Here is a 24,842-nt window from a genome sequence, read left to right as displayed (position 1 = left end):
TGAAAAAATAATAAAAAAATGCAATCTAACGATTAAATTTTCAAAATTCACATTCAATATAGAGATATATGAAAAGTTTGTAGAGTTTTTTTTTTCAAATTAGTTTAAAGAGAAACTTTATTCTTAATGAATTCAGGGAGGAACAACTACCTAATGATACACAATTTGAATTCTCTTTTTAATACTATTGAGAATATAAAGAAAAAGAAAAAGAAGCAAAGAAAATAGCCACACTAAAATAAGTGCAATGACTAAAATTTCCCAAATTTGACCCTCGTACCAGAAAAAACTAGTCACGTTATTGTTAGCGGACCCAGCTAGTGAGCTAGGTAAAATCATCTTAGAATTTTGTAAGGTCTTTTAGGGGAAGAAATTTCGTTGTAAATGGGGCTTTCCCATTGGGAAAACAACCAAATATACCTGTTAACAATTCTTTTTTGGGGCCCAGTAAATGCATATTAGGCGGCCACAATTCTCTTTTACGGATGAATGCAGGGGGGAAAACCACGTGTATAGGCATGGCCCACCAAATAATCTATATTAGCCAATAAGTTGAAAAACAAAATATTTTAATTTGTAAGTGATGGCCCTCCCTCAAGGAATCTGATTTCCCAGCCCCAGCCACATATTTTTGTATTTTTTGTTTTTTTAGCTTTTAATATTATTTTCCTTCTTTCACAATTTCAATTCCATTCCCCAATACAAATACTCCTCTTCTCAGCCATGGGCCACCCAATTATTAATTTATCATGCCACTTTAATCCATTTCGTTGGTTGCAGAAGTCTTCTTATATGAGGTCATTTTGTAAACATGTACATGTATGAGTTCTAATTTTGGAATGATCTATATATATATATATATATATAGACATTTAAGATAAACGACAGATAAAGTAGAGATAATAAATACTTTTGGATTACTCATTTCTAGAATGTCTACCGTTTGATGTAATATAAATCAATAGCATAGAAAATGTGTAACTTTTGTTTTTTTTTTACTTGATATACTTTGTGTTTTGCTTGATTTGTGATTGAATATGATAGTTTAATCTTGGCTTTCAAACAAAAAGAATTATGATTCTGCTCCAATTAGTATTTTTAAACTTATGTAAATTTGAATTGTTATTATATTAGTTGTGTAAATATATATAATTAATTTTCATATGCAAACCTATTTTTTAATTCTTCTTTAATCATATACACAGAGAGAGAGAAATAACAAATTACTAAAAAATAATAATTTAATGAAATGTAGTATAAAATAAATAATTTTATGCAAGTGTTTTTGAAACTTGGATATATAAAATAAAAAGTAATTTTTTTATATTAAAATAGACATAAATTTTTACATAAGCTGATAAGTAGATATGAAAGTTCTACTCTTAGGGTTGCAAATTTCTTCGAGGATGAAAGATGGTCCTTTGTGACTGATTAGATGTAAGAGTATTACAAGGATGAATTAATCACAAAGTAATCAAATACTCGAAGAAGTCTGAACATTCTCGTTTGTCAAAAAAAAAAAAGAAAAAAAAAAAGGTTATATACAGTATGGAGGCAAGGTTGGCGGTTGGCACTTGGGCTTGTGGTTGATCTGAGTTTATATTTGTTTGATATGGAGTTTTTATTTTTTAAGTGATGTTTGAAGAGAGTAAAAACATTTAATTTTTAAATAGAATAGAAATATAGTTGTGGGGCCTAACAATTCGTGGACTAGGCCCATTTGCCCTTAGAGAGTCCGAAGGCCCAATCCGAGGAGAGCTGTGGCCCAAGCTCTACAACGCAGAGCACAAAAGAATCTTGGGAGGCAGCCGAGGACAGTGTAGTCCTCGGTAGATCCATAGTCCCACCAGAACAAAGGGGTGAAACTGGTATAGGGACGAATTCGTAAGGAGATCCAAGATACCTTGGGGAGGTTATCCTTACTACCCCTCCAGATAAGACCCAGCGCCTGACAGAGCCGCACTCTGCAGCTTTATCAAACCATCCCCAACAATTCCGGAATTGGACTGATGGGACAAATGTCAGTGTTTGTAAAGACTGACCCTACACGTGGACGAAGGATAACGAATGCAGACGAGTATAAAAGAAGAAAGTAAGTAAATCGAAAGGGGATCCCATCCCACCTCCAAAAAAGAAATATCACATGGGGGGAGAACATCTCAACAACACCGGACTTCACAGAAGAAAGTCCGTCATTGGATAACCGGGGTAAGGCCTTAATGGTCCTCGGATCTACTCCGAGGAGTCCCATCCCATAGGGTGCGACGTCTAAGGGCTTAAATGTTCAAGCCCAATCCCTTTTTTCTACCTGAATTCCTCTAAAGCCAGGATCGGACATCGCCCCGTGACCAGCGGCTAGCTTTTCAAGCCCACTCTCTACAAATCATATTGTGAGGGATCTTTCGTACGCGAGCCCAACATCCTTATTGGGCCGCCAGAGAATTGTGTCCTTACAACGATTTGTAGAGAGTGGGCTTGAAAAGCTAGCCGCTGGTCACGGGGCGATGTCCGATCCTGGCTTTAGAGGAATTCAGGTAGAAAAAAGGGATTGGGTTTGAACATTTAAGCCCTTAGACGTCGCACCCTATGGGATGGGACTCCTCGGAGTAGATCCGAGGACCATTGAGGCCTTACCCCGGTTATCCAACGACGGACTTTCTTCAGTGAAGTCCGGTGTTGTTGAGATGTTCTCCCCCCATGTGATATTTCTTTTTTGGAGGTGGGATGAGATCTTTCGTACGCGAGCCCAACATCCTTATTGGGCCGCCAGAGAATTGTGTCCTTACAATAGTATTTGAGGTTAATTTTTTTTTCCAGAAAAAATTTGATTTAGTTATCTGTAAATAATAAAAGAAAATTTTAATAGATGTCTTAAGAATAATGATTTAACAAAAACTTTTAGAAAATTTTTGAGCTTTTTAACCAACAATTAAATTAACTAAAATAACAAAATTTAAAGTTTTTCGACCTAGAGACCAATAATAATCATGCCAACATTTCCAATGTACTTGTCCTCTTTTTCAATGATACAAGGATAAAAGCAAACAAATAGACACTCATAAACAAGTGCCAGTAGCTGAACATGTGATCTGTAATCTGTTTTTTTTTTTTTTTTTTAATAACTTTGCATAAAAAATAATAATAAATGCATAATCATTTTTCTAATATATTTCTAAGGTAGCTTTACTTTTTTTTTTAGACAAATTAATTGTTAAAAATACATATACTTTTTTTTTTTGGAGAATAAAAAAATACATATACTTAATTACACTTTTTCACCAAGTTCAAATGCATTGCTAAACCCAAAAACACATTACTTAACATTACTCTAATCCGCTAGGATGAGATAAGTATGATTACGAGATAGAACAAAAAAAAAAAAAAAAAAATGTTGCGGAGAAGCCGAAGTCCTCCACGAGAAAGATCACAGCGTGAAAAAAAGCTATCGATATAGCCACCACACTAGCCATATGATGTTGTCACTAAGAGTAGGGGTATTTTAGGCTTTTTAGCAGTGTAAAAAAAAAAAAAAAAAAAAAACTAGTAAAACAATAACACAGCTGGGTGGAGTGGTCGGCAAAGTTTGTAATGGAAAACCGTTCTCCTCTTGCTTTGACTGTAGCTGAGTCTCACACCACCGTCTACCAAAAAATGGTGCTACAAGCAACTATAAAATCCTGCCTTTATATGGCTATTTCATTTTCAGAGCAAACGAGTAAAACCTCTACACCCAAAATCCAAATATACTTTCACCATGGCTATCTTGTTGTTCACGTTGTTTACCATCGCACCCCCACCCCCACCACCACCACCAGCCTTACCCCCTATTACCCCTCCTCTCACTTCGCCTCCACCTCCCTCCCCCCTTACTCCACCAGCGCTGCCGCCGCCGCTAAAGTTTCCTCCATTCCCACCTTTCCACCCATCGCCACCACCACCACCACCACCCCAAACTCTGCAACCACCAGACACCACACCACCACCACCAAGCCGACCACCACTCGTGCCGCTTGCGTTGTTGGGTATCTTAACTCTAACAGGTGGCCTCTTAGTCTTCTTTGCCATTGCTCGCTACAACGGGCCTCGTAACGAGGAGAATCTGGAGAGGTTATCTCAGCCGGAGAACTCAAACCGAAGGGTACCGGAGCCTTACGAATTGAGCGATGTGACTGTGAGGCCTGAATCTAATTGGGTTGCAGACCTGCCGGAGCCGATCAAGAGTCCTGCTCCTGCGGTGAGGGTGTCGGTGTATAAGTAGTGAAAGGTAATTTCTTTTTCTTTCTTTACATGTTTGTTTGGTTTGGATTAAGATTTATCAAAATGGGATCGGATTGTGTAGTTCACAATTTAGAGATTCTGATTTAGGCTGCGTTTTGCGTTCTATTTTTGTGTGTGTGAACTTACTTTTTCCCATCTGTTTAGATTTTGTTTTTCCAGTTTTTAACATTTTGTCTGATCTGACTATTTGGGTGTTTTGAGTTTCTCTAATGGGTTTTTTTGTTATTTAACGTAAGTATTTGTGGTTCTCTACAAGGTCTTTTTTTTTTTTCATGCGTGCTAGTTGTTTAAGGGAATGAATGAACTGTTTCTTATCACTGTTCTGTATTGGTTTGTTATTGCATTGTTGAGGTTCATAGTTTGTTCTTGAGGTTAGGAGCTAACAATAACGAATAGTATTGCTAACTTGCCATTGTATATCTATTTGACTTAATTCTCTGTTTGGAGCTCCATTTTATTGATTTATTTCATTTCTAATGGATGTTACATGATAAAATGCTTAAACCTTTTTTTTTTGGGTATATACGGATTTATATTAAGCTAAGAAAGCAGAACAAGGTGAGAGCAAGTCATCGCTGAATTATCCATTACAAAACACCCCAAAACAGAACTGGGGGTGAGGGAAAAACTACAAAATCTAGGACTTGGCCTATTCCCAAATGCTTGAACTACATGATAATCAACACATCAGCAATTTGGTTCTTTTTGTTTGTAAAATGCAATAATCACATGTCCATTGTAGTCTACTATGCTTGGTATTTGTTTCAGGCACTAGAGAATGTTGTATCGATTCTAATACTCCATTGTTTTGGTTTTGTTATGTAGATGGATTACAAAAAATTCAGAGCCGCCGCGCAGTTTCATCAATCCTTACTTGGGGGGCTACGCTATTGGGTGGTAGTAGTTTATATACTATTATGTGCTTGTATTATGGAACAATGTTAAGCGTTTTGGATGACTGAGTATTACAACTTTGATGAGAATTTTAGTTATGTAGGCCGACATCCATAATGTCATTTAAGTTTTTTCCCCCCCTTTATTGTTTATTTAATAATCGTGTGTTGTGTGAGTGTTTGAGGCATAGCTGGGAATCATAAATGGGTTTGTCAATGATAGTTAGATTTGAACTGTGTTGTTTTTCCCAACTAGCTCAAGCTAGATGAAATCCTGTTTCTCAACTTGATTTGCATTCACTAGATCTTTCTTTGCTTGTGTCTTAGTGTGCCACCATAGATGTAGGATGTAACAAGCTTGAGTGCCGGTAGCTGCAAAGTATGAGTTGCCTTGTTCAATATTTCATGTACTTTTGAGTATTCCTAGCATACTATGCAGTGACATGTCCTTGTACATTTGCATCTTATACGCAGTTAATCACTACAAAATTCCTATGTTATTAACCATTAAAAACAACAATGGGCTGTCGGCCTGTTGTAGAGCGCAAACAAATGTTGAGTATTCATTGTTGTTGGGTTAACATATTGTCCCAAGCTCAGCTAGTAAATATGGGTAATGTATGCGTACATACATAATTTTCTAAAAACAAGCTAAAATCTAATTTAGTACCTTCACTTTTATTCCAGTTGTCAAATTAGTCTATGAAATTTAGTTTTTGTCTATTTAATCCCTTTGTTAATTTCGGTTAAATTAGTACGATTAACTTTAACCCCCTTAAATGGCATTTTTTAAAACTAATTTTTCACTTTAAAAACCACAAAACAAACTTTTTTTTTTCCCTTAAACAAGAAACCCGGCTTTCGTCGCATGAATTGTTGACCGGACTGTCCAATATGTCAATATCAGCTATAAATTTTAGTGCCCTCCCCCCAACACTGAGGCTGTGTTTGTTTCATGTAAATGATTTTCCGGAAAATACTTATTTTTCGGAAATGTTATTTTCCGGAAAGGAAAATAACTTTAAGTGTTTGGTTGCATTTCAGAAAATATTGTGAAAAATATTTTCTAGTGTTTGGTTATGTGGGTGAAAATGCTATTTTCCTACACAGCAATTCATCCCACGGCAGGAAACACCGGCAATCAAAAACCACAACCACCAAAACACCACCACCACACCACCACAACAACAACAAAAATCAAAATCACACAGAAAACACATTTTCGCACCTGCCAAACAAATATTTTATCCCTCAATTCAAAAACACAAATAAAACCCAGGAAAATTATAAATCATAATCCGGTCACAGAGAGAAGAAGGAAGAGAGGGAGGATGATCGGTTTTGGGGTCGAGGACGATTGGTTTTGGGGTGCGACGATCGCGATTGGGGACGACGAATCGATGCTGCGACTGCGATCGCGATCGGCGCAAAGGCGAAGTCGAACGGCGAAGTCGAACGGGCGAAGTCAAAGGCAAGATGGCGATCGGCGCGGCGCTGCGGCAATCAGACCCGGTGTTGCGACTATCGAGTCGTTCTTTCTCTCTCTTTCTCTCTGTCTTTCTCCCTTGCGCGTCTTCTTTCTCTCTGTCTTTCTCCCTCGTTCTCTCTCGCTCGTCGTTCTTTCTCGCTCGTCGTTCTTTCTCTCGCTCGTTCTCTCTCGCTCTCGTGTTGTGTTTTCTGTTTTTTCTCTCCCTCTCTCTGCGTTTTGCAGGACACGGAAATGAATTGAAGTGAAAATGAAGGCAGAAATTCATTTCCGTGGTCAAGGCTTCAAATTTCGGTCAACAGGAAATCAATTTCCGGAAAATAATGTTTTCCGTGACAGCCAAACGCAAAATTTTCCGGAAATTGATTTCCGAAATTGGTTTGAAGTCGAATCAAACGCACCCTGAGTGATTTAATCCATTATCAAGATCAAGTTAGTGGGTTTCAACTTATAATAGATTCCAAATTTGTGGCAAAAACAGTGATGTGGACAACTAAAGAACCCAAATTGAAGTTTCCTTTCTAGGCTTGACGCCTAAGATTGCCAATGGTACCCAGCTACCCAGTACCCAGTATATATTGAACTAAAGCAACGCTGGTACTCACATGTTTTTGGGTAACTGATTATTTTGGGTCTATCGTTTGATTTGGGAGAAATTAGTTTAATTGATTTTTTAGATGAAAAATTAGTTTAAAATGGAGGTTAACGGTGTTAATCTAATATGTTTTAACAAAATGACTATGTAATGGACCCAATTTTGTATTCGTTTCTTTGTGGAAAACAATGAAAGAGTTTAGCCTATGTGGTGGGTCTTTTTGCACCATTGGGCTGGGTTGCCTCCTACTATCTTCTGCCACATTGAAACCCAAGTGTTCTGGGTAGAAGTATTACTACCGGTCCAATTACAACTCACTTTGGTTCGGTTTGTGCACAAACTATGCCCTTTTTTTGCTGAAACTTTGATCACATGCCTATGGCAGGCATAGCTGTTACAAAAAGAGTCATTGCAGGCAGATACAATGGAACAATGATAAAGGCAACACACTTGCTGTTAGACAAAATGAAACTATTGCAAAAGAGTTACGGCAAATAAATATAATAAAACAATAATAAAAGAGATGTGCTCATTGCCAGGAAAGACAAATAAGGGATCCTTAATAAGGAAAAGAACGATATAGCAACGAGGAACACATTATAAGCAAAATTGCAAAGTCAGGAAAAGAAATAATAACGATAAGTAATGAAATCAAAGAAGGAAAATGTTAGCCTGCCATGTTCAATTGTGTTATAAGACTAAGACTAAGGAGTTACAAGATTAAGACTAAGGAGGGAACCACTTTCTCAACGTGGGTAACCTCGCAGGAGGATCCTGCTTAAGAAATTATCCATTTTAAGGGAACAGACTTGAATGGCTTATGCCCAAATGAATCCTTTATCCTCAACAGAGGGTAGGCTTTTAGAGGGAGAGAATGGATTAGCCTATTGGTGCATGCCTGCCATTCTACACTCTAAATTTCTCTTCCTGATTCTCTTTTCCTTTTTCTCCGTTTTTTTCACTTTAATTCTTTCCCACTATTTTCTTTCTTTCTTGGTGCTTACTTGTATAGTGTTATGGTGATTGTGGTGCTATAATTCTCTTCTAGTGGTTGCTATTGTTGCCATGATGATACTGTGCACGACGAGGGCCCTTTATATACTACCTGCCATGATTGTTTTTTACCATTTTACCATTTAACTACTTTTGTCTAGATTTGGGTGTCCTTTTTAACCATCCTTTAGTTTGTCAGCTGCTCAGCCACCACCACTTACCTGTGATGGCTATGCCACTCCCTATTACCAGATAAAGAAAACTGTTTTATTTGCTTGTTCACTGTGGCATTCTTATCCACCATAGCTTGGGTATTCTCTCTTGCTATCCCTTATGGCATGCACTTAGTGATTCCAACTCATCCTTCCATTTTTTTGGTGGTATATCATCCCAGCACGATATTTCCTCTAAAAGAGTTTGAGCGGGAACCCTAGAATAAACTTTCCCCTTCTCCCCACCACCAGACAATTTCCTTTCTTACCTCTGATCCATGACCCATTACTCCTGTATTGGCTGGGTACAAGTTGGTGGTGCCTGGGCCTTATGTGTGCTCCACTTCCGTGTATGTCCAAAACTTGCCTGCTGCTCATGCGTTTGCTATGGACTGGAGGTTCGTTTATGCATTTTGTCACTCATTCTTGATCTCTTATGGCACCATTTGATCCATGCCTATTGGGCCTCTTTCAAGCCTACTGTATACTCTTCTCTCAATTGGTTACAATGTCCCAGTTTGGTCATTGGGTTTTTACTTATGCTACTTTGGGCTTTCTTGACCGATTACATTGCTTGTGAGCTTCTTTGACCCATTTCTTTTTCTTTGGCATCCTCGGCCCATTTGCTTTCCTTGGGCATCCTCGGCCCATTTTTTAATTTTGCATTCTCATGGGTTTTTACTAACTCTTTTGGGCTTCCCTGACCCAATTACCATATCCTTTATCCTTGGGGTTCATGGGCTTTCCATCAACCTTTTACTTTCTTAATTCATTACTTCCGGCTTGCTATGACCCATTCTTACTCTTCTACATTACATAGTGCCCACAGGCTTACCACTTCTTTCTCTGGGCTCCTTTAGGCCCATTTGTTTGCTTTATAGGCCTATGACCCATTATTCCTGTCACTCGGGCTTAATGGGCCTTCTCTCAATCCTGCTAACTCCTTTTTGCCCATATTGCTGGGCTTCTTCCTGTTGGGGTTTTCCAAAATGAGCACCAACAACCTAAAACAAGAATTGGGGAAAATAGAGAGAGAGAGAGAGAGAGAGAGAGAGAGAGAGAGAGAGAGAGAGAGAGAGAGAGAGAGAGAGAGAGAGTGTGTAAAAAATTGAATCTCGTATTCTAATCTATATTATTCTAATGAATTTTCCTGTACATATATAATTACAAGCCTAATAGTTACATAACAGATTAGTGACTGTAACTAACTCTAATTGTCTTAGATAACACGTATATGAGTGCTGACTAGATTAGTAATAGCACTAATAGCACGTGTGGGTGATTACACTCTAACATTCCCCTCAATCGAATAATTCCTTATAGGAAGTAAGGGATTGGCTCTTAATCTGGTATAGGCAGGAGAAGCAAGGCATTTAAGAATATCAACAAGCTAATCTGCACTGGAGACACCTGTGGGTGATTACACTCTAACATTCCCCTCAATCAAATAATTCCTTGTAGGAAGTAAGAGATTGGCTCTTAATCTGGTATAGGCAGGAGAAGCAAGGCATTTAAGAATATCAACAAGCTAATCTGCACTGGAGACAAATTGAATAACGATATCATGATGTAAAACCTTTTCCCTAATGAAATGGTAGTTGACTTTAATGTGCTTGGTACGTGCTTGAAAGATAAGATTGGATGCCATAGAAGAGGAGGAATAGAAAGATAAATACCTAGATCTTTAAGAAGCATCCTCAACCAATATAACTTAGCAGCAGTAGAAGCCAAACTTCATCTTCTGTAAAAGACCTGGAAACAGTTTGTAAGAAACCTATGTAATTGGACTATACTCTAGGAAAAAAATGTAGTTAGTGGTAGAGCGACAATCAACTGGGTCACCAGCCTAGTCAGCATCATTATAGTGGCGATTCCAGGAATTTTGTTCAGGGTGTTCCTTTTCTACTTTGAAAAAATTTTGGGTCATTTCGGTCTATTTCGGGTGTTTTGAGATGTTTCGGTAAATACCAGCCGAAATTCAAGATTTGGCCAGCATGAAGTTTGTGCTTAAAAAAAAAAGGTTCTTAAAACCAAAATAAATTTTCATTCTGTACACCAAAAAACCTCAAAAGGAAAAAAAAGAAAAAGAAAAGAAATGAACAAAGGTACTTATACAATAAACTATAAGTTCATTTGAACTATTAATAAAATTATTAATTATTGTTGTTTAGTTGTTTTATTAATTTGTTTGTCTTTTATAAACTATGATTTGTTATATTGTTGTTTCATTATTATTTACCCAGCCTCATGTGCCCATCTACCCCCACCCCACTCAACAGACAAGCACAAGCCTCATACCTGATGCCCTCAATCACAATAGCCAGTTGCCAATTAGAAAATTTCACAATCACAAATCTCAATAAACATTACACTATAAGACAATTAATATCTCACCAACACCAACACACACTGACCAACACCAACGGATAAGATAAAGCATTCAAAAAGTTTTTTTTTTTTTTTAAATAAAAAGGCAAAAAGCAAAATATTAATAAAGCTAAAGAGTAAAGAGCCAATCACAGACTCACAGTTCAAAAGAGAGAGAGTTACTGAGTTAGACTCTTAAAAGAATAAAGAGAGAGAGACTCTCATTCATTAATTTCATTTCATAGTTTTCATTTTAGTGAGATAAAGAGAGAGAGAGAGAGAGAGAGAGAGAGAGAGTCAGAGAGAAAAAGAGAGAGAAATACCTTGAGGGAGGGAGCACTGAGCACTGGAGTGGCGGAGCAGCCTGTAGCTGAGCGATCTGTAATCTGTCGTCCACGATAAGGCCCGAGCAACGAGCGACGATGATGTGGGGCGAGGACGACGATGAGCGAGTTGCGAGCGACGTGACTGTGGGTTTGGTTTGCTTTTGCTCTGTATTGGGGTTTGGTTTGTTCTGCGACGACGTGACCGTGGGTTTGATTTCTATTTGATTTAGCGATTTGCTCTCTTTTTTTTTTTTTTTTTTTGGATCTTTTATTTTATTTTTATTTTCAGATTTTAGTTCAGATTTTTATTTTGGGCTTTTTTTTTTTGCTTGAAAGTAGAACAAATAATTTTTTTTTTTTTTTTTTTTTTTAATTTCAGGGTGTTCCTAATTTTGTGATTGAGGTGTTCTTAATACAGATTAAATATAAAATTTTTTAATTATTATATGTAAAATTTTAATTTTTTATTATTTTTAATTTAATTTAATTATTTTTAGGTCAAGGTGTTTCTAGGAACATCCTGAGTTGCACGTGGCGTCGCCACTGCATCACAGTAAGCTTGATTGCTGTATTTCAAAACTTTCTAAATAAAAATAAAGCTCACTTTCATCCTCACCCTCTATTGCTGGAGGCTTCACCACCACCATTGCCATTGCTGCCACCATCCCCGAACTCCAGTGGCAGAGTGACGGTGGTCCTCCTCAATAAAACATAAAAAATCTGTAGTTCCAAGTTTTTTTTATTGTTGTATTCTTTCTTGTCGACTGCCATAGTTATTCTGGAAAGCCTAAAACAACCATGTAGCTTAATTAATACACAAATTTATCTGCAACACCACAGAAATACAACATGAATCATGAAAGTTTTGAAGCTTTTTTCTCAACTTTGAAAAGTTCCAAAATTGGTGGCTGTAAAACCCAATCAAGATGCTCTAAACATCAACAACTTAGATCTTTTTCAGATAATTGTTGGATTTTTTCATTTTTATATTGCTTCTAGAAATTCTATAAAAATCAGTGATGTGGACGACTTTAAAGTTTAATTATAAAGGCTTTGACGCCCAAGATTCCCAATTGTACCCCACCATATGAGCTCACGCTAGCTTCATCAGCTTTTACTAGTCTTCTAGAAATGATGACGTGTCCGAGTGATTTCTAGAAATGCTGGACGGTGTTAACTTTGACCGAACTGATGCCGTTGGATTACTAGTCTTCTCTTCTTCTTTTTTATTTTTTTATTATAATAAAAACAAAAACAAAAACAAAAAATCTTCAATTCAATAAAAAAAAATGTCTCATACATTTTATATTTACATCTTTTATCTCATAATGTATAGATCTCTTATAATAAATTAGATAGTTCTCCATTGGACACCTTTTTTTTTTTTTTTTTTTTTTTTTTGATATTGATCTTTGGGTATAAGGTTTAGAAGAGAAGGGTCATGGGTGGTTGATTTGAAGGGCTAAATTGATGAAATCATTGGGTTCAGAGAGAACCAACCACCTAACCATACACAATCTGAATTCTCTTTCTGAATAGTCACACTAAAATAAGTATAATGACTAAAATTTTCAAAATTTGACCTTTGTCTTGTACCAAAAAAAAAAAAAAAACTAGTCATGTTGTTAGCAGACCTAGCTAGTAAGCTAGGTATATTCATCTTAGAATTTTGTAGGGTCTTAGAATCTGACCTACCATGGTCGGATTGACAAAAAGTCCAATTCAACCCAACTTATAACTAGAGTCTAACCCAACCTAGTCCAACCCACCTAGATCGGGTTGGATTTTTTTTTTTTTTTTTAATTGAGCATTCGTACAACACCAACAAAAATAAAAACAAATTTATAATCTAATAAACATGAGCATAACACCAATCCAACACAAACTATTTTATTAGTGCTTCAAAGTTTAAATCAATACAAATAACAACAGATTTACATTTGTAGTGCATCAAACCAACACAAATAATCAAACCAAATGATATTTCATTTAGTTAGTAAGATATCAAATAGTTTTATCTCATCTCAAAAGAGAAAAAAAAAAAAATGAACTAGTTTTATTATTCTATAGTTAGTAGGATAATATATAGTTCTATCGAAACTTAATTGATAAAAAGAAGAGTAAATAATAAAATCATGTAATATATTTTTAAATATATATATTAAATATAGGTGGTTCGGGTTGGATTTGACGGACTTGTGAATCTATTGACCCACACCCAATCCCACCCACCGAAAGAAAAAAAAAAAAAAAAAAATCCAATCCAACCACTAACTAAAAATTGACCCAACCCAACAGGTGGGGTTAGCTTTGGTAGATTTTGACGAATAGGCGTTGCACACCCCTACTCAAAAGGCAAACAACATCATCTCATTTTGTTTTGCACTCTTACTTTTCATATCATGGACCTTTTTCTTTTCTTTGTTGAGAAAGTTCGTATCATATACTTGAGTTGCAGGCCTGTTGTTTGGGTATATTCAATTTTAAGACTTGATTGTCTATTTCCTCCTTTTATTTTTTATTTTTCTCTTTTTGGTTCATTTTTCTCTTTCTAAAATAGGATTTATTTTTAGAGAAATACTATGTTCACGAAATTTTTTTACAACAAATACTAAATAACAGGTTGTTACTAACTATTACTGGTGGGTAAAAAAGTAATTTAAGTTGTGGATTCAAATTTGAATCATTAACAACTTATCACTTAGGATTTGTTGTAAAATTATTGTGGATATTTGTATGTTGCAAATCTCAAGGGATTAGAATGGTTAAACCTATGCTTAATTGAATTTTTGGGGTTGCCTTACCTGAAATTAGAAACTCTATAGTGGGTAGTCACAAGATTTTGTAAACGGATGATGATAAAGATTGCTTTTAGCATATAAAAACATGAAAAGAATGACTTATTACGGATAGTTTTGGTGGATCTATTTAGTTGTTTATGTTTTATTTCTGATTTTTTACATACCAACATGGCGTTTTCTCCCGTCTTGAATTTGGTAATATAGTTTACTGGTTATATTTTTTTTGATAATATAGTTTACTGGTTATATGAAAAAGATCCTGAGTGGAACATTAAGAACAAATACCACTTCTAGTTCTAAGTGGTACTGACTCTACTGAGGAGATATGGAATTTGTTTTTCCCTCTCTTTTTCTCAATGGTGTTAGCTTATGTTATTAATTTTGAGTCGCCAAAACCAAAATATTTCCATCCTAAATTCCTAACTACATTTTCGTATTTGTATTTGTAAAAACTTCCTGTAATCCAATGTTTCATATATGTTAGTCGTTTCTCTAACCTTTTCTGGAACAGGCTCGTGACATCATGTGATATGGCAGATCATATTCAAAAACTGAACTATGGCATCCCACAGTATCTTACATGGCATTGGCATCCCACAGTTCCTTATTAGAAGATAAAAAGAGAAAAAAAGAAAAAGAGAGGCTGGAAAGCCTCTAACCAAAGTGACATATGTCTAGATTATCAAAAAAGAAAAGAAAAAAAGAGTGACATATTATGTCTAACCCAAATATACATTTAGAATAACGAACAAGTTTAACTGTTGAATTTTATGTTTCTTATGTTTTTAACATATATATTAAATTTTGTTCAAATCATATGTTATTCACTATTTGATCAATTAATTTATTTTTTATACACAATTTTAGATCACAAAAATTTGAAATGTTAACATTTATTTGATGATGTAGCAATTGATTTTTGATCTTCTTGAAATATTGCAAACATGGAGAATATAATAAGAATATGCAATCAAATAGTTAGATTTTCAAAATTCATATTCAATATAAAAATAGATGAGAAGTTTGTAGGGTTTCTCTCCAAAACTTTGTTCATAACGCAAGCATATGGATAAAAAATACTTTTACACCCCCAAAAAAAAAAAAAAAAAAAATATATATATATATATATATATATATAAACACAATATGAAGAAACTAATAATAATATGTGCCTCTACATCTTTCAACCTTCATTGCCAAACTCCTTGTTGAATCTCTTATGCACTTTAAGGTCAGCTTCACTTACAGTTGGCTTTTGTCTAGCAAGCATTTTATCAAAATCTGCTCTTGTGTTGGGTGGTAGCTGGATCTGCAAGTCATCAATTCCCAGAGACGCAAATATGAAAATTCAAGATGGACATAGGGTCTACAAAAATATTACCACAAACAAACTTTATTTAAAAAGTAAAAAAATAAAAGAATCCGCCTATGTTAATGAAATAGAAAATCAATACCAAACACAAATCAATGCAATTGAGTGAGACATACTCTTTTTCCTTTTTCTTTCCAGTACAATAACCCCCTCCCAGGCCTCCCCTCTTTTCAATTTTCTTTGATCCTATTTTCCATAAATTAACTAACTACTAAAGTAAGCAGCAGTCTACATATCTTCAAGAATTATATCCGTGAGTAACTAATCCTCGGCCACAAACATGTATTTTTGGAATTGTTTCTTGTGTTGAACATAAGTTTCCTAACTAATCCATACCTTTAAAGCTAGGCCTTGTGCATTAAGTTCCTGCAAGGTAATCTCAGTAGCTCCTTGTCGAGTCCGTTTGCAAGGGACCCACTTGCCTTTAGAGGTTTTTCTGAAGAATTGAGCATTAAGAGTTGCACGAACAGGCTGATATAGTGCATCTTTAACCTATCAAAAAGTAACCACCAATTTTCAGCCATATAGTCCCTTTAGAGACACATTGACACAATGTAAAACTCACACTTACACAATAGAATATATCTGAACCAGAGAAACCTTGTGTTCTGCGAGCTAAATGCTCAAAATCAGTTTCAGTAAGGTTATGAGGAGTGTCCCCAATATGAACCTGCTCAAATAAAAAACTAGAGGATATTAAACAAGACATAAATTACAAAAGCATCAATCACAATGGGTTTATAACTACATTGATAACTACATTGCCTGGATATTCCAAATGCATTGCATTATGAAAATTGAAGTACCTTAAATATGTGTTCCCTTGCCTTCAAATCTGGGAGAGGGACATAGATTCGCTTGTCAAAACGCCTCCTCATGGCCTACATTAACTTTGCATTAGCCTCAACCCTAAAGCAATCTAGATCATGAAATTTTTGCTAGCCTTGGCCGTAGGTTAAAAAGGATGTATTTTTTCTCACCTGATCCAAAGCATAAGGAGTATTTGTGGCTGCAAGAACCAGAACATTTGTCTCATCGTTGCATACACCCTGAAATGTATTAAAAGAATTTCCATTTTAAGATTACAAATATGTAGGTGGAAGGAAACAATGTATGATAATGCTATGTATTAACTATCTAATAAAACATATAGTTATTATTAACTGCATTGCAAACTAGCTTGCCATTTTAAGGCCAACAAGGAAATGATTGGTCATTTAGCCTGCCATTTGAAGACCCTATCATATGTTTTCTCTTGGTCAATAAAGACCATATGAAGAAGATCTTTACAGGCCTCTATAATTTTCCATTAGACATCTAAGTAAGAAAATAACTTCCATGGTAGATTTTCCTAGCATAAAACCAAGTTGATTCTCCAATATTTATTATTTCATATCTTAACCTATATTCAATCATTCTCTCCCAAGTTTAATATTTCATAGTGTGACTCATAAGTTTAATTCCAAGGTAATTTGTACAGTTTTGAATATCCCCCCTGTACTTCTAGAAAAGTATTAAAGTATTTCTACTCTTTCCCTTCTTGTTTTGCTTGATCATTGTAATTTGGTTTCTTGATGTTTTTGCCCCTGTAGTACATTTCCTATGTACTGGGCTGTGTTTTTTTTAATAAAATTTTTATGTTACTTATCAAAAATAGAAAAAAAAATAATAATAAAACCTAAAATTCAAAGGAAATCATAGCCTTCTTTGGACCACATACATGATTTCAAGTTACTTATGCTTAAATACCTTAAAGTTAGGTCACCCATACTAAACATTTCAATTTAAATTTTTCCATACAATTCCTCAATTCCATTTTAAGTATAAAAATGTTCAATAAGATGCTTTGCAACTCATATCACAAAATGTAATAAATTCATACCCAACTGCATGGTACAAACTACAATAAGTTATTGACAAACTACATGCCCCCAATCTTAATCTAAGCATGTCAATTATATTATATAAATAGAAGCTTGGAACAAATGACTTTAATCCATTTCCAAGGAAAATAAATTACCTGCATTTGTACAAGAAGTTCTGTTTTGATTCGTCGAGATGCTTCATTCTCATCGTTCTCACCTCGTGAACCACATAAGGAATCAATTTCATCAATAAAAATAATGGATGGAGCAGCATCACGGGCCCGTTGGAAAAGAATTGAGACTTGCTTTTCACTTTCTCCCATCCATTTGGAAACAATGTCTGATGCGGAAACACTGTGTATAGACAGTACACAACACATGTAAATGTCTGTGTACAGACAGTGCACAAAACATGTAAATGTGTTGGCAGCATTCCATCTATATAAAAACATTGGAAAGCAAACACATCTACATCCTTGGGAAATACATTAGCTGTAATAAATGCACCCAACAATAACTGCTAGGAAGAAGCATAGAACAAAAACAATTGCAGATGTGAATCAATTGAAGCATGGTGGCATAGATGATGAATTCAGAAATTCAACACATTCCAATAACGTGATGACTGCAATGAAAAAGAATATGAAAGGATTCGAAGATCCAACCATATGAAGTAAGAAAACTACATCAACAATATAAAATATTAAGAACTCAAGTCCACATTTTCTGAAACTCAGACGTCTTAGGTTTCAACAAGAACATTTAATCTATTAAATCCAAATTTCATGAATTTTGTCCATCATCTCAATTATTGGACAATGTATTTCTGATCTAGGCCTTTAATAACAAGTAAAATCTACAGAAAATGGGTGAGAATAAGAACAACATGTTAACTATAAAATGCTGCTGAAGTCACAAGTTTTCAAAAGAAATTATGCAGAAAACCTGAAACATAGAGGGAAAAATGAAGAAGCCAGATAGACTTCAAATATAAGAGTCACAATTAACTGCAATTGGCAACATGTATTTGCCTGTTGAAGATGAAGATTAGTTCTTTTATCTCTTGCCATGTATGGTTCTTACATCATCACTTATTGTAATCCTGTTGCTTGCTATGTATTGATATTGGTAAAATTATAAATATTACCTAAAGAAAGTTGACCCTGTTTCTGTTGCAATTGCATTTGCTAGATAGGTCTTCCCTGTTCCAGGTGGACCATATAGTAATATAGCCTTCCACGGTTGTCGTTTTCCTAAAACAGGAGTTCAAAACATAATGTCCACATTAGTGGTCACTATAACCCAACTCTTATTATTAGCATTGAAACTAAGAATAACCAAATAAACTAAAAGCAGAGATTAAAAAACCCAAAAGTTAAATACAATGATGGAGGGAGAACTTACCAGTAAAAAATTGAGGATTCTGGATAGGCACTATGGCAGCTTCAACCAATACATCTTTGCAAGCCTGAAGTCCGCCCACATCACTCAACTTCGCATTCGACTCTGTAAGACCAAGCCCGCTTTCTGCTCTTTTAGATAAAGAGGGTCCATGTAAGTGATGACGGCCTCTTATTTTTGTTGCCCTTCTATAATGGCCCAAAAATGACTGCCTATTCTGCTTCTTAAGCCATGGATTGTTCTCATAGAAGAGATAAATGCCCGCATACTCTAATGCCTTCATATAAAGCTTATAGGCCTCTTCAAATTGTTCAGCCATATCCTCCACAACTGCCAGTTTCACATTCTTTTCAGCAAGCTCTAAGAGCTCGCCAGTAGTAACAGTAGTCATCTATAAAACACACACACACACACATGTCAATTAGTTCACTCATACAGTTATTCATAATGATGGGTTTGCAATAGATACGCATGATGAGCAATAAATCTAAACAGAGGAGTCATCTAAGACTCTAACACACACGCACATATGCACATACAGTTATTCATAGTGATATGAATTTGCAATAGATATGCCTGAGCAATAAATCTAATCAGCGCGTCTGATTTCTCTTGATCTTCCTCTCATTTTCATCCGCAGTCAGTAGGGGGTTTTCTCTGGGCCGGGGCCACCTAACTGACCATGACAATTTTGGCGAGCCCCAGCCGCCGCGTGTTATGGCCGCGAGCGAGGGTGGTTTGGTTTTTTTTGGGTGTCGAAGGTTTCTCAGCCACCGTGTGTGGTGGCCGAGATTTAGATTGAATGAGGGTTTTCCTTTTCATGTTTGGGGGTATATGGTAATGGTATGGGCGCTGTTATGAATTCTTAGGTGTGCGTATAGGTGACAATTTTCATTAATTGTGAACTGTTACTTAAAAAAAAAAAAAAAAAAAAAATTTAATGAAATTGTGACATGTGATTTTGTAACGGTAAAGGTAGAGTTTTCCGGTTTTGTTTACGATCTTAAAATGAATATTATAAATCTATAATATGGAACATAATAATGATCTTAGCCAAAGGAAAACATAGATCAAAAATATTAATCAGACCCATACTAGCTTTTTTGCAAAGTGAGTAAAAAAATAAAAAGGTGATGATTTAATACCTGGACAAGTGAGAATGGTATTTGTTTTTCTACCAAGAGATCGCTGAGATAAATCAAAGTTCAGACAAAGATATCATTTGTAGTGGTGTGTGGGGGAATTGATATGACTTTTTTTTTTTGTTTTTTTTTTTTGGGAGAAAGGATTGATATGAGATATGAATAATAGAAATCTAGAACGTAATTATATCATAATAATGGGGTATAGAGATCAATGTGCTTTCTCTCTGCCTTAACATGCAAGGTATAGCGGGTAGTAATAATAATAATAAAAAAGTCGAAGGTATACAACATTCTAGAATATGAAGTCTAATGATTCTAATAATAATAATAATAATAAAAAATCTAACATAAATTACAATTAGTTTAAAATATCCAAAATATTTGTGTTGTTCCTTAGTAAGTAAGAAATAGTTTTTTTTTTTTTTTTTTTTTGGGGTTGAGAAAATGTAAGCAATAATTATATTCAAGAACCAAAAGTGCTTCTCTCTATCTTCCACATGCACAGTATGTAGGAAAAACGTAATAATATAATAATAATATTAAAGTCGGTGGTATAATAGATTCTAGAATGTGAAATCTAATGATTCTTAAAAAAAAACATCAATATAATTAGTTTAAAACATCCAACATATTTGTGATGTTCCGTAATAAGTAAGCAAACCACTTATATTCTAAAAGGACTAATCAATTTTTAATTTGAAATTTTCATAATTACCAAGAAAACCAATATTCATTTAGTAAACACTAAATGTTGCTCTCAACATGTACTCACACAATACATATATATTATAACGATTTAAATCAATCAAATTTATACAATTTGGAATATAACAATCCAATTCAAAGTTAGTTCACATACTTTTTTTTTTTTAGAATTTTAACTTATGATAGCTATAATTGAACCTCAAATTTCTTATTCAGCTATCAGAGACTTTACTAATTGAGTTAACTAAAACTCATTGTTATTTCATATACTTTTTTTTTTTTTGATAGTTATTTCCCATACTTGGTTATATATTTTGCCACAACTTCCATTAATAATAACTTGTAATTAGATTATATTACTTATACATTAATTTGTTACTAATTCTTAATAATACATGTTTAGCAAAAAAAATAAATACTTAATAAAAAGTTATTCAATTATCCTCTGTCACGTGTCTTGGTGTCTAATAAATTGGTGGTTGTTGGCAGATTCTGTTCTGTTTTGGCCGTGCAATGCAGTACACATTGGTGAGACTGTTTGCTTGGACTCATTGGTCATGACCAGTAGGTCTAGAACTAAGCAAAATTAAGAAAAAAAAAAAAAATTTAATGTGACTAATCATATCTGTCAGGTAATCTATTATGAGTTTTACTAACACATGTTCTTTGGGATATGCTAGTAAATCATTTTAGAAAAATTTCTATTCGAGAATTGAAAAAGCTATTAAACTAACGTATGCCCTTTAAGCATATGTCAGTAAATTATTTCAGGAAAATTTTTATTCGGAAATTGAAAAAATTATCATATTTTTTTGACAGCTTTTTCAATTTCTGATAAAAATATTTCTAAAATGAATTATTATTATATGTCCTTAGACCCATATTTTATTAAATGCTAGTACTATTGCAAGCTTAAATATATGAAAAACATTTAAAAGATGATAAAATTTCTAGAGATATTGTTCTTATGTTCATGGAAACTGACATTGAGATTCTATTTCAAGAATATACATGTGCTAAAATTATGTTTGATGCTTTTACTAGAGCATCTAGTGTATGCTTTAAAGCATATACTTAACTTTTAGTTGAGAGATTCAATGGAATTGTAACGAAAGAGTTAGAGATATATTAGTCTAATAGTGTAGATCGAAGCCTAATCTTACTTTGTGTATAAGTCATTGATATATACTTTCACTAAAAAAAAAGTCACTGATATATACTTGTACTACAAGTTTATTAATCATAGTAGTGTATGATTACTAGTTAGTATAGAGTTTAACCTATTATATTTAGCACATGCTTAATTAGTTAATTAAAATAAGTTAGGCTAGGCATATGTGCAATCAATCAATCAACCAATAAGAATTAAATATGCCCGTGTATATAAACCCTCCTGTAATTATAAGTGTGGAAGGTCATAACAAGAAAGTTAATTGCATCTTTATGTTCTTTTCTCCCATCTAATGGAGAGAATGAATTTCCATAAGATCCACCATTTTTATTTCCTTCCAAATTGTAAGGGAATGAGAAAGTAGAGCGAGTTATATACGATATGAGGCCCACCTCTTTCCCTTCTTTTCTAAAACCTTGCAAACCCAAATACTATGAAGGGGAACTATTCTCTTTTCTCTTTCTCTTTCTTTTCCTCTCTCCTCTTTCCTTTGTTTTCTCTTTCCTTGTATTCCGTTTTGTCAAACAGTGTAAAAGTTTCCTCTTTCACTCTTATTTAAATGATTAGTTATTTACCATGACTTTTGAATGAAATTTGTAATATGCTTTTATGTTAGAACCAATTTCCCTCTCTGTTATGTGTGTTTTTTTCTCAATTTTTTGTTGATTAATTATTTATTTATGAATCTCTTTTACTCTCTTAATCACTTTTTCCTTTAGAAGGTCGTGACTCCCTTTATCTATTTATTCACCACACATTCCATTCCAAACCTTAAATACCATACTATCCTAAATATACTCAAAACCCTAAAGCAATCCCAACCAGGTTCCTAAGCTTTCATCATCTTAAACACTCAACTCAATTCAACATGACCTTAACCCTAACTGTGCTCCTATCAGAATACATCTGCACTCTCCCAACATGTTCAAACTTGGAGACTTATGCATCTAAAACCACGCATGTGCATACTCCTAGCATATCTGCATATGCATGCATGGCTCTTATGAAATAAGATTTTCTTTCTTTCTTTTGCGTAAAAGAATTACCAACTTTAAAGTTTTAATAAATAATTTATTAATATAACCATTAAGATTCATATTTATGTTATATAAAAAAACACACACACACACACACATATATATATATATATATATATGTTATGACATTGACAGAGACTCAACTATTTTGAAGTTTTTTCCATAACTTATTATGATAAATTATAATATGAACATCATTTTAAAAGGAGTCCACTATTAAAATTTTCTTCTTTTTTGAGCTGACCTAGAAATTTTAATCTAACCTACATATAATTCTTCCCTAGCTGGGGCTAAATCCATGATCCTTCCCCCACCCCACAATTACTAACCATCACGTGGCTTAAAATCTTCTTTATTATGCACCAATCATAAAAAATATACTTCTTAAGAAAAAGAAATTCCTTATTTCAAGAAAAAGAATGAATAGTTGACTCCTAGTAAAATATACAATTTTGCTGATTGATTGTCATGGCAATAAATTGATTGTTTTAGTAAAATTACCATCGAGTTTCTGGTTTGGGCAAACTAACAAAATAAACCATTGTTGAAATTTGAGTTTGACTCTAGATAACCTTAAAAAAGGAGGTGGTTCCAACATTATTGTGATTCTCTATACTAAATCTCAAAAGAAAATTGTAATAAGAACCTAAACCAGCGAACTTGAGTTGTCATTGGCCAATTTGTTGTGGATTTGGGGTCCGATGAGCTATTGTACAGTGCAATTACCCCTTAATGTGTGTGAGAGAAGTAAAAAGAGTGAATTTTTTTTTAAAGTAATAATAATAAGAAGAAGAAGAAGTGAAAAAGTTATGATCCAATTGTTGAGATCAAAGATAAACTTTTCAATTTTCTATCTCAGCCATTAAACAACTATTTCAATTGTATCTCAAATCTCAATCCATTGGCTATAGGTAGCTTCCCCAAGGCTTCAAACTGATGTAGAGGTTGTTTGGTTCAACCTTTTGATTTTGGATTTTTGGAAAAAGTGGCGATTTGTAATTGCTGCTTAGGAGATGCAAATTATGCAATTGCAGCATAAAAATACTCTTTTTCACCAAATGCCCTATGGTCACGTTTTTAAACTACCAATATGATTTTGGCCCCAAAAAAAAAAAGCTCTAACAAAACAGGCACGTAGTAGGCTTCATAGGTTGGGCCTTGCACTGCTGAAAATTAAGGTAAACTTGACTGTGAGTCCGTGACTCATTGTTGGGTTCTAGTCTCTCAAAGTGTGGGCTTCGATGGGCTGATATTATTGGGCGTTTTTGAATGGGTCGGGTTGTTGTTGGACAATTAGAATGGGCTTGGGTTATTTTCTCTTCAATGGGTCGGGTTAAGAGCTTTTGCTTCGGTTAAGGATGTGGAGGCTAATCTAGGATGATCAGGTTTCGGTCAGTTGAGACTGTTACCAATTTGGGACAGACTCGAAGGTTTGCTTCATGTTACTCTCTGACCCTTTTTGTTCACTATAAATAATATTTTGCGTCTGTGACTAATTCTTAGTATTAATAAATTGAAATAGTTTTGGACTTCATAACAAACACATTGGTTTTCAAACTAGTTTGCTTCTCAGATCAATGCAGTTCAGCTGTTTGATAAAATTCTTCTCAAAATATGCACAATATGCCGTCTAATATGTGTGTGTATTTTGTGTTTGTGTCTATTCTTTTAAGCATGCATCATTGTTTGAAGTGAGAAACCCAGACCCAGTTGAAATTTTCACCATTTCAATCGGTCTTTTTTTTGGTTTGGATAAGTAACTTAATTGATAAAGGAAAAAGACTATCTCTTGTAAATAATAAACACACAAGATAGTCTGAATAATTACATAAAAAATTATTACTCTTTTGTTCGATAAGTTGTGGTATTTTATTAATGGAACGATTAATATATGCTCAACATAATGAGCATGAGCACACAGTAACATCAAAAAATTCTGCTTAAAAAGATTGCTTCTTTCAGTTTTGTGCACAACTATTATTCAGATGGGTTGTCTTATATTCTGCAATGTTTTGTTGATCAAATTGGCTACTACCTAATAATCCTAATTCCTAAGTAGGTGACTTTATCTACCCATTAGTAAGCCATTCTTTTTCACATCATTACCAAAACTTCTATTTTGCAAAATGCTTTGATATGCTTATCAAAGCATTTGTGATCATTACGTTATGATTGAAATACCATTATTAGGCATG

General features: G+C 34.4%; 2 protein-coding genes across 2 annotated transcripts; one reads left to right on the top strand and one right to left on the bottom strand.

Moving 5' to 3' along the window:
- The first annotated feature begins 3,596 nt into the window (after window positions 1-3,596).
- Window positions 3,597-5,374, top strand: LOC115987788 (proline-rich receptor-like protein kinase PERK10). Its single transcript, XM_031111393.1, has 2 exons — window positions 3,597-4,264; window positions 5,104-5,374. The coding sequence occupies exon 1, from the start codon at window positions 3,755-3,757 to the stop codon at window positions 4,256-4,258; it is 504 nt and encodes a 167-aa protein (XP_030967253.1). The 5' UTR covers window positions 3,597-3,754; the 3' UTR covers window positions 4,259-4,264; window positions 5,104-5,374.
- Window positions 5,375-15,047: 9,673 nt separating this feature from the next.
- Window positions 15,048-19,777, bottom strand: LOC115983851 (protein SUPPRESSOR OF K(+) TRANSPORT GROWTH DEFECT 1-like). The gene is made up of 9 exons (XM_031106685.1): window positions 19,735-19,777; window positions 18,593-18,980; window positions 18,336-18,441; window positions 17,344-17,542; window positions 16,304-16,372; window positions 16,130-16,204; window positions 15,895-15,993; window positions 15,660-15,815; window positions 15,048-15,260 (listed from the first exon to the last, which is right to left on the bottom strand). Exons 2-9 carry the CDS (start codon window positions 18,978-18,980, stop codon window positions 15,135-15,137), a joined length of 1,218 nt encoding a protein of 405 aa, XP_030962545.1. The 5' UTR covers window positions 19,735-19,777; the 3' UTR covers window positions 15,048-15,134.
- Window positions 19,778-24,842: the final 5,065 nt, after the last annotated feature.

Source organism: Quercus lobata, chromosome 4 (assembly GCF_001633185.2).
Source record: "Quercus lobata isolate SW786 chromosome 4, ValleyOak3.0 Primary Assembly, whole genome shotgun sequence".
Lineage (NCBI taxonomy): Eukaryota > Viridiplantae > Streptophyta > Magnoliopsida > Fagales > Fagaceae > Quercus > Quercus lobata.
This window is presented reverse-complemented; position numbering and strand designations above follow the sequence as displayed.

What these genes read in the sequence shown, in the direction of transcription:
- LOC115983851 (XM_031106685.1), bottom strand. Translation starts at nt 18,980, where the DNA reads ATGACTACTGTTACTACTGGCGAGCTCTTAGAGCTTGCTGAAAAGAAT. An exon ending in ACAGGGTCAACTTTCTTTAG is followed by an intron (nt 17,543 to 18,335) that starts GTAATATTTATA and finishes GTCTATACACAG; the next exon opens with TGTTTCCGCATCAGACATTG. An exon ending in AACTTCTTGTACAAATGCAG is followed by an intron (nt 16,373 to 17,343) that starts GTAATTTATTTT and finishes AATACATTTCAG; the next exon opens with GGTGTATGCAACGATGAGAC.
- LOC115987788 (XM_031111393.1), top strand. Translation starts at nt 3,755, where the DNA reads ATGGCTATCTTGTTGTTCACGTTGTTTACCATCGCACCCCCACCCCCA.